At 42.0% G+C, this 10,920-nt stretch overlaps 1 protein-coding gene across 1 annotated transcript in view; it reads right to left on the bottom strand.

The window, feature by feature from the left end:
- The window catches only part of GRIA3 (glutamate receptor, ionotropic, AMPA 3), a 152,623-nt gene that overhangs the window by 38,794 nt on the left and 102,909 nt on the right, over positions 1-10,920 (bottom strand). The window contains exon 10 of the mRNA XM_009708840.1: positions 5,247-5,623. Coding sequence (XP_009707142.1) covers positions 5,247-5,623 — 377 coding nt within the window. The remainder of the gene's footprint in view (positions 1-5,246; positions 5,624-10,920) is intronic.

Genomic DNA, 10,920 nt, shown 5'->3' with positions numbered 1-10,920 from the left:
TGCTGAACTCCTCATGTAAGGCTCTCTTTGGAGCCAGCAGAGAAAAAGAGAGGACACCGACACCCTCAGAAAGAGATTTATCTCACTTGCTGTAGTGTGGGATTAAGTCTGAAAGTGCCCATCTGTCTCATGACTTTGGAGGGAACCGAGATGCCTCACTAAAATACAGCCTATTGCTTTTAGATGGCTACGTCAGGTGAAATTCATCTCCCTTTCGCTCATTCCTTCGCTACATGCTTTCCATCTTCCGAGAAGACCAGGAGTTGAATTCCTCCTCCCTGCAGCGAGGTGGACAGTCTCAGAGCCAGACGGAGCAGAACTCTGGCTAGCAGGTACAGCAGATGAAACGTCCACTTGCATACAACAAGATTAGCTTTATCTGGGGTTTCTAGGTTCCTGTGGCCCTCTTGCTTTACAGTAGGTCTTGAAACAGGAAGATTAAAAAAAGACTCGCCAGGGTGCTTAGATAAATTCTGTGGAACTATTTGGAACAAAATTGTACGTGATCATTCTCCCTACAGTTTCCCATAGGAAATGTCTTACTTGCACTGGTAGCTGCCCCTTCTGTTAGCAGGACAAATGGGTCGCTGGGATGAAGATGTAAGGAAGACAAGCATTTTCCAAACCAGTGAAACCTCAAGCTCACACTGCTGTAACAATAAAAAGTCTGTGTCCAGCTGCATGCTCACAGAGCATATTACAGACAGAGAAAGGGAAAAATATCTTGCAACCTGCATGAACCAAGTTAGACAGATACAGGACAAAAGTGGAGAACAGCTGAGAGGCAGGGGAAGGTGGGCATGGCTGGATCCCTTGACGAAGAAGGCACTTCCCTGAGGGTCCTACACACAAGAGAGAGGTCTTGCTAGATGAGGACCAGAGCTGTTCGCAGAAGAGTTGAGGTCCCTTGAAAGAAAACTGGATGCCACTACAGAGTTGTTTCTCCCAGAGTCTTCCAATGAGCATGAAAAGGAAGATTAAACAGCTGCTACTACGAAGCAGTCTGGGCTGACATAGCTGTAACTGGTGGTAGCACAGGATGGGGCAAAAGAAAAACAAAACAAAGCTGACACTGAAGGAAAGAAGGACAGAGAGAGTCGAAGAACAAGAACATGGATGAAAATGGCCTGGCAGCCTCCTTGTCCAAAGGACCCCAGTTCCCCCCAGTCCATCTGCTGATATGAAGACTCCTTATACCCACTGCAGGGGCTGGTGTAGAGGGATGCGGGAGAAAAAGGGTTAGTACATAAACACTGGGCTGGTAATACGAGAGTACTTGCATGGTTTGTACTGTGAACCACAGAAATGTTTGTCCATTACTCAGATAATAATTAGAGAAAAATCAATCACAGCTTTTAGTACCAGCACTACTTTTTCTGATGAAGACATACCTGTCCAAGTGTGCAGTGTTGTAATTTAAAAACAAACAACTAATGCTTTATCCCAACATGTCGTTTTCCAAATTACCTCAACAAACAGATACTTTGCACGACATTATTTTAAAATGAATTAGCGTGTTAACAAATGAGAGGAGTAACAAAGACCTGGAATAACAGAATTATAACTCAATTATCAAAACAAGGTCAGACGGTGTTTTCAAAAGCAAGTAAACAGGAAGAGTGCATACCTTGAGAGGAAATTTAAAAGGAAGCATGGAGTCAAATGAGAGCAGATTAGTAACAAGCGAAAAACAAAATAACTATTCAAATTCACATTCAGTTTCCAGGAAAATAATACATTCAAACAAAACCTCATTTATTTATCAAAATACCTTGAATTCTGTTTCTACCTGTGGCCATAAAACATACTCAATTTCCTACAGTATACAGAAATAATAAGCTTCTTGCACTACTCAGTTTTTAATTGGGCTCTTCTGATCGATACAAGATGGCTGTTACATTGACAAATAACCCTGAACAACTTAGGTGCAAACTCTCCTTGTCTAGAACCCCTTCACATTCGGAGCACACGTTATCTGGTCCCCACCAAGCAGCGAGCTCCGTCTCTCGCTCACACCCCCAGCCAGCCCTCCGCCTCTCCTGCCGACCTCCTGCGGCCCAGCAGCCCTCGCCTCAGCCTCGGAGACAGGACACGATAAATCATAGCATCTAAAGCGCTGACTTCAGATGCTTCCATCATAGGAACCAGCAGTGGGAGTTTCAGAAACATCCAGTTACCCAGCTCTCATTACTATTTTGAAAGTCCCACAAAGTCATTCCCATGGCCTTTAATAGGAGTCTCTGGAGTCTTCTGCTGTGAAAATAGGGATCTAGAAATACACCCTCTTACATGACCAACCTCATGAGATAATTTTAATGAACCCCTGTCTTTTTCCATCAGCAATTAATTAATCTAGCCTCTTTGTTCCACATGAATAAAGAGCAAAATGAAAATACATGGTCTCGTAGAGATTTCAGATACTTTCGCTCAGAACAGAGTTACGAATTTGACTGTGTTTTCTCCTGATTCCATTTGCTGTACACTTCTTACACTAAAGCAAGTTTAATAATCTACTTTTGATCCATCAAAAGGGAATTTTCAATGCTTTAGCTCACTATGCAGAAAACACAGCAGCCTTTGATAGCAGAACAAAACTGCTGGAACAAATGTTGATTCCATCAAGGGATGCACTAACCCCCATCCTTTGTCTGCTATCTGATTCCGTTTAGATGACTCCTATTAAATACAGAGAGGAGAGTATAGGGATATATCCTCTGGAATATCCACACAGCATACTCACCGAGGATAGATCTAACTAGTCATTAGATGTCACAGCTGTTCCACACAAAGGCAGCTGAAAGAGCCTTTATCAGCAAGTACAAAAGTGATCTCTCCAGACTGCTTGTCGGCATCTCTCTACAAGTGCTGTACGCTCTCATATAAGAAATTTATTCAGACAAAACTCACAATGGAAGAATGAAGCCCCTTTTAATGGCAATAAAATAGTATGAAACATCCATATAGTCAATGTACTGTGAATGGCGTAACCTTACAAAGATACGGACTAAGAATGGAGTACTTGGGAATAGTCCTTTCTACGGAAAAGAAATTTGACATTTAATCAACATACCAGTAAAAGGAACAGTGTTTCTGGAATTTAAACCAAACTATTAAATTTCCCTTTTTTTTTTTTTTCAGTAACAGTGCATGTAACTGCCTGGAATCTGTCAGCATGAAAGATAAAATAACTGGACAACGTTATCAAACAAGGGTCACATATTAATACTGATTTAATAGCTTCTGATGGACAGGTAAAATAAATAGGTTTACTGCTGTCTTTTTTTTTTTTGTGAGTATTTCCATGGCACTTATCATAGTAGTATTGAAAAAAAAATAGAATATATTCTACTCGTTATATAAGGTAAATGGCTGAACATGTCAAAGAGTCACATGAGAGCTTAACAAAAATCCTATGCACTTCTATTTAACTGTCAATAAACAGACCTAGCGGAAACAGTGCAATGCCTGCAGCTTTCCATGTGATGTCCCAGTGCTTATTTCCCGGTCCTTTATATTGGGCACACACATGGTCAACAGCAATTTAAATGTTATTACTAGTGATCATCTTTAAGAGCAAGCAGAGAGGTGAAGTTTCAATACAGAATTTAGGTATAAAGCAGAAACACAGTGTAGAAACAGGAGGAGAAGGCTAATGGTTATCACTATACAGCGAGGCAGCACACCCAAACACTGAGAACTGCGAAAGCTAACGCATGGTCACATCCAGGCAAAAATGTGTGCGTGTTTTACATAGGCTATATATGCATCTGTCAGCAAGTATGGAATCTAATTGCTGCTATCAAGACTTTTAAAACATACGCATGACTTGGATCAAATACCAACAGGCATATGCCAGTATCTCTGAAAGTTCTGGATTTTGCTACGATCATTAGGAGATTTGAATGTGCAGTAACTGTGAACTTAAAGGATCATTATTACATCGTAACAGGTAAAATCATGATCCTTTCCATGAAACTTCACAGAAGTTTTGTCACTTGCTTCAGTGAGGCTACTAAAGATCCCTACCACTACACGGACCAGGAAAACCTGGTAACTTTTCAGTGATGCAGGTATTGACAAAGGTACACAAATACGGAGACTGACAAGGTGTATTTCGAATAGAAGTGCTTAGTTAGAAAAGATCTGTCTCTCTTGCTTTAATTAGCAACCTTGTTAAAGGGAAAAAATGCATCCTGTTTGTACGGAACAGGTATTTTTAATAATTAAAATAGCCGTAAACTGGTTATTAAAATACTGTCATACAAAATATAACTAGTGTTCCATCACTAAGAAACTAGATAATATTACTGCTTATCACAGGCACATCACCGAAGTATTTTACCAGTGTAAATGTAGAAACATTATTATATGTATTGTTCAAAAAAAATTTGTGGTATGCATTGGTCAATTAGAGAGAACTTCGCTATTCTCAGGTGGTTTTCAAAATGCTTCGTTAAAAAAGAAATATAATTCTACAATAGTTAATACCAGTGCTCTCTGTTAAATTTGAACTAATATCAAACATGTTTTACTACAGCCTTATTCAGAAAGACTGTCTTCATGAGTAAGAAAAATCTTCACGGAAATTGGCAATGCTTATTAGACCATATTGACTTTGAACACAGGGACAACAGATTAGACTGGACTGAAAAAACGATACACATACAGGCTAGTATGCAATAACTGTTAGAAGGGCACATATGGAGACCTGAACATATGAAAGACGGTGGTAAGCAAATTAGTAATAGATGAAAGGATGGTTCAAGAAGAACAAAACTAGAGAAATTAGGCACAAAAGAAAGTGAAAAGACTAGCAAAAGCCATGACGGGAGTGGAGGTGTTTTAAAGTGCTGTTGCATGTGACTTTTTAAAACAAAAATTCGTATTTTGCAAAGCAGAATATGTTATATGCACCAAGGAGATGACCGTAAAATGAGATATGCAGCAAAAACACGGTAGCCCTCCAAGCATTGCTGAAAACAGAAAACCCTATGCATTTTACAGCCTCAACATGGTGTATATAAGTTTGGCAGAAATGCATAAATGGCGTTATAAGGCAATGCTACTCACTCTGGAGGTGAATGTTAGCAAGCATAGTGGCTTGGTGATGATGCTTAGCGTCGAATGGAATGTCAAAATAAAAAATTTGGAATTAAAAAGAAATTTGAAAAAATAACATATATGCACCATGGCATCAGAAAATGACCATAAAATGCAACAAGGTGATGGAGTGATATGGAACAAACCTTGGAGAAATATCGCATCCTTGCTGCATAAAGGCACCCAGGGAAAACCAAAGGCTGTTAAATATTCCAAACTCATTTGGAGGGTCGGGAGGATTCTGAGGGTCACGTGGTTCTTCACTGCTGTCTTCCAAGTGCCATTCGTAAGGGCTGAATCTGCTCACTAGGAAAAGAACTACGCTGACGCCAATGTAAGCAAAGACTATACACATCCAAATTTCATAAGCCAAAGGATCCAGGAAAGAGAATACGCCCGGTTTAGATTTCTGAGGCTTCTTGATCATGATGGAGATGCCCAGGCTCATAAAGGGTTTGGAAAAGTCTATGACTTCTTCTCGCACCAATGTTATGGTGAGGGGGGCAACAGCTATATCTGCTCTCTGAAAATGGAAAACAAACCCAAGTCAGTTATAAAACAGCTGCAACATAATCGCAATCTAGAGTTTCAAGCTAATGAATCAGATGATAAATTACAAGAGTGAGTAGGAAACATTTTATTTGCAGCCTATTTTGCAGTCACTGAAGTTAAGGATTACAGGATTTTGATAGAAAATTATTAACAAGGAAAATTACAATCAAATCTGCGCAAGGGCCTCATGACAGAAGCAGATATATACCAACATGTATTTATGTTTCTATTAAGTTAGAATGGATGAATAAACACCACGCGAACTGGACAGTGAGATGGCAACTAAAACAATCTCTTTTTCTAGTAATGGTCTGTATCCATCCATCTGTCTTGAAGACTTTGGGTAAATTACGTGTTTGTTAAATTTTAATTTTCTCTTTTCCATTCTTTCAGCAAGTTCTCTTGCCTCACTGATTAGTCCAGGATCTGTAAAAGCAACCTAAGAGAAGTAATCAGTCACTGAATTTCAGCCGCATTTGGGCACTACCACTTGTACTCCTTTGAAACCCCATTGCAATAAGGGAGAGAAGATGGTAAAATACTGAGGTGACAGGAACCAGACAGCCCACCCTTTCTGTGGTCACTGAAGAACAGTAATACAGATTTGTGAGTCCCTGAGAAGTAAATAGCTTGGGTTATCTGAGAAGAATGCAAAGTAGTATTTTTCAGTATAATGTATGCCATCCTGTTTTACAGAACTTAGCTCTATAGATTTATAACACAGACCATGCTCTGGGGCTGTGTCATCTGGAAGCACAATCTCATTTCATCTGTCATTCACCTGCATGTTGGTGTACCCTGAACCAATACCCTTCCCCTCAAGCAACACATCTTTGTGGGATTCCATGGGTGGGTAAGAGTGTGAAGTAAAAAAAAAATTACTTAGTTACCTGACTAAAAACAACATTCTAGAAGAGATTTTCAACATATTTAATTGCATCTGTATTTCTATGCCAGAAAGATTCAAGTCATGCTGTTTAGATAACCTAGCCTTGATTCAGCCAGGTACTCAAGCAGGTGTCAGCATGGGCAACAGAGGGGACTAGAATGTTAAAAAAAAAGCCCTTTTCATTTAAAAATTATTGTTATGAGAGTCTACATACCTACATACACTTTTTAGTAATCTTCTATTTTAAACACTCTAACTATTCCTGTTACTGATACTTTTAAAGATGGCCTTCCGTTGGTAATTTAGAATTTCAGAAAGGAAAAAAGATTCTTAGGGAAAGTTTAACTTACCAGTACCTAAATCACTGTGCACCTTTTAAATCAGATTTTTGTTTCGCACTAGTAAGTATGTATCTCTTTCTGGTGGAAAATTAAAACCTGATTAAGTAGAAGTTTGAATAAAAGTTATTAGGAAACATCAATAAGAAGTGATGAAAATCTGTGCCATAAAATAATTGAATATGCCTTTATGTAAATCTGATGGTGATGTACGTGACTCATTAATATCTGACTTGTTCCTCCTCCTAGATTGTGGGTTTAAGTTTAATAAGCAGAAATGGGGAAGGCTTCTCATAAGGTTAATCTCAGTATCACAGGCTCTGTGCCAGCTGGTGCCTCAGTGGCACTGTGCAGCCACACTCGAATAGTTCTCAATACAGGAATATCTCTCAACAGTTCGTACTGGCATGTGCAACTACAAGGTATATGTACAAGTTCACTGCTTGGAATAATCAGATAAACCATGCCTGTGCACATAAAGAAGCCATTTGGAAATCACGGCCCTTGGGGTACCCTCTCACAGCCCTCCTCAGCCCCTTTAGACATTCATGCGTACAGGGATGTTGACTTTCCCCTTGAGTGACCACTGTTCTTGAGGAGAAAACCCTCACCTGATTTGTGGTCGCTTACTGCAAAAATCTAGCTTAACATGGCTTGAATACAAAACCTGAAAATGCTAGCTGTCCGTGGATGCCTGGGTGTTTACTGGCTTTGCAGATGAATGTGTTAATCACCTAAGTAACAGAAAGACTCGGGGAGATATGGGTAGAGTGTGGTAAAGGGACAGGATGATGCTGGAACTTGTTCACTGATGAATTCCCCCAAAACATATATTTGTCTAGTAGCTGCTGCTTGTTGAGCTACTGTTAAATATTAGATGTCTGCAGTCAGTAGGTATGAGATGCACACAGAATATCAGTTTTAAATGTAGTCAGAGTCCACAGCTGGCCGGACGACTAAGCACTTTGACCATGGCTACCGTATTTCCTATTGAACTAATGAGGTACTTGCAAATTAATCCTTACTAGAGCAAGCTTAACAGATCAGGACCCCTGCAGAGACTTAGCAACGATTCCACGCAAAGTGAAGCTTAGGGGGGAGGCAGGTGCCTTACTGCCTGGCACTTCTGCACATGGACAGCCAGCCTTGGCACAGCTCGTCAAGGTACGAAAAGTGTGGTTCAGCTATAAGAGCATTTTGTTTCTGTAGCGCTTTCCTGGACTTGGAGAAATTTAGTTCTCCCAAAGTACTGTTTTAATTGCCAAAGTAGACACAGTGGAGCTCTTCCTAAGTGCTGATGCAGCATGCAATAAAGTCTGTGTCATCTCCTTCACGAGTAGCTGAGTTCATGCTGGATGTTCCTGTGGGGTCTTTGGGGGGATGAAGCTGATGCTGTGCTGAAACACAGACAAATCAGTTTTGAAAAGCCTGGAGAACAAGTCTTATGAGGAGCGGCTGAGGGAACTGGGGTTGTTCAGCCTGGAGAAAAGGAGGCTGAGGGGAGACCTTATCGCCCTCTACAACTACCTGAAAAGAGGTTGTAGCAAAGTGAGGATCAGTCTCTTCTCCCCGGTAACTAGTGATAGGACAAGAGAAAATGGTCTCAAGTTGCGCCAGGGGAGGTTCAGGTTGGATATTAGGAAGACTTTCTTCACTGTTAGAGTCATTAGGCATTGGAACAGGCTCCCCAGGGAGGTGGTGGAGTCACCATCCCTGGAGGTGTTCAAAAAACGTTTAGATGTGGCTCTTCAAGACATGGTTTAATAGGCATGGTGGTGTTGGGTAGAAGGTTGGACTTGATGATCTTTGAAGTCTTTTCCAACCATGATTCTATGATTCTGTGATTCTATCATTGTTACCATGTCCTCATTCGGATGTCTTTGTAAATGATTTAAAATGGCATTTTAGTATTACAAGGGATATAAATATTTATTTTTCAGACACATTTCTGTCTTCCTGCTTTCCTGCCATTTTTGATAGGTGTTCAAAATATTGGAGACACCAACAAACACCCTCATACCTTAAATGAATATGGCAACAATTGTTTTCTGCAGAAGGAACAAGCACGGGTTCAGACACAAGGTCTCAGGAAACCATTGACAACCAAGGCATCGAGAGTGGACCAGCTACAATCCAGCACCCGAGCCTGGTTCCCCACCACTTCCCTGAATATTAGTTGCACTGGAGAGGTTAAAAACCAGAACGCTCTTAGCTTACTTATTTAGAGATATAGTATTAGAAATGGAGAACTTACGGAGAGCTCTAAGCACCCTAAAGGATCATTAATAATTGCAGCACAGCTGTGAATTTCCCTCCCTGTTATGGCTGCAGATAAGCAGAACCCATAAAACTTGAGCTCGATTAAAAAGAACACAACCACAAACATGCCCTTCCCAGTGAAGAACTGGAGCGGGGTTTAAGAACCTCAACAACTAAGCTTTGCTAATCACTCATGACTAACGGCGTTTCAAACATCATCTTCACTGCATTTCAGCCAGGCGAGAAATGTCATGGATTCCTCTGAGGCTTGTTCTGTCTTTGCCTACCAGTGTGGGAGGGACGGATTTAGAGAGGACAGGCAGCACGGAGGCACTACCCACTCTCTTCAAAGCTGACCCCGGGGGGCTGCAAACCTCCAGACTCTTAAAGGGAGGGAGGAAAAATAGCAAATGGAAACATCCCTCTACATGGAGAGAGAAAAACGATAAGATGTTCCACCTCTCTAATCCAAAAGGAGGGATCAAATTCTTCTGCTTACAGACCTAAAGATGAGTCTTCCTAACTTCAAAGCCATGCACTAGAGACAGCAAGAGGTACTGGCTGTGATCCTGCCTGTACGTGCTTCTGGTCATTCGTGCTTGCAGAACTGAACAGTTTCTTTGCTACTGTGTCACTTTTCAAGAAGTGGATCTGGGCTACAGTCACTTTGCAAGACCTTTGTGTGACGGGAAGCCAGCCAGCACTCAGACTATGTGCAGACCAAAGCAGAGGGACACTGCCCCATTTCCATCGGGAGCCAAACCTCCAGGCACCCCCGCAGCGCTGAACGCAGGCACACAGCGGTGTCAGCAGAGCCTGCACTGGAATGACGACTGACTCTGAACACACTTTAGGACTTCTCAGTGTAGTCTGAGGTTTCCAGGTATCAGAAAAGGGTGTTAGACAGAGCAACACACCACCTGTGCTATCTGCTGGTAAAAGCTGCCTTGTAAAGAGTCCAGTACGCCCAAGGATATGAGAGTGTGTTGAGAGCCAGGTCATGGGGGCAATGTGTTTTTAACACATTAGCTCACACTTATTTAAAAACAACAGCTGATATCTGACCAGCAACATGCTGCATTCAAGTCTTAACGTGTATTAGCTGAGCACTGTAAAAAGGTATTAAGGTGTTAAAACCGTGGCTGGCCTTGTCTACCATAGTTTGTCAATGTTAAAACCATGTGTGCTTTATGTGGATGCCCACAGTTCCTTCTGAGACCTACTACTCTATGCAGATGGAGAAATTAAGGGTACATCTGCTTTTTCAGCTGCAGACATAGGTGTGCTTCCTCTGTCTGTGCTCGGACACAGGTCAGCCAAAGTCTGGGAGCACACTGGTGTGGTTCTGTGCCAGGGATGTGGTCCTGTCCCGCGGCACGGTGCCACCACGGCTCAGCGGCTGCCTGGGCAGGGACCCCACGTCCGTCCGTGTGCGTCTACAGGACAAGGGTCGGTCTGAGCTGCAGGGCAGCGGCATCACACGGCCGCCTTTGGGCACTTGTACCTGGGCTTCCCTCCTGTAGAAACCAGGGGTGAGCGGCGAAGGGCGAGCTTCTCCCGCTGACAGCACAGTCAGGGTCTGCCACAGACTAAGAGCACATGCGATGCTTTCAGGAGAATTAGGAATTGAATTAGTCTTCCTCTCTGCTACGATTCAAAGATTGTATATGCCATCTGTAGTCTTTCTTCTGCTGCTGGGAGAGCCAGAGAGGCCAGCGCCACGTGAGGCTGGTTAGTCCGTTAAAGGCAGGGGGATGTGGAGGTGGCCCCCCTCCGGCAGAA

This window comes from Cariama cristata, unplaced genomic scaffold (assembly GCF_000690535.1).
Source record: "Cariama cristata isolate BGI_N322 unplaced genomic scaffold, ASM69053v1 scaffold3441, whole genome shotgun sequence".
NCBI classification, from domain to species: domain Eukaryota; kingdom Metazoa; phylum Chordata; class Aves; order Cariamiformes; family Cariamidae; genus Cariama; species Cariama cristata.
This window is presented reverse-complemented; position numbering and strand designations above follow the sequence as displayed.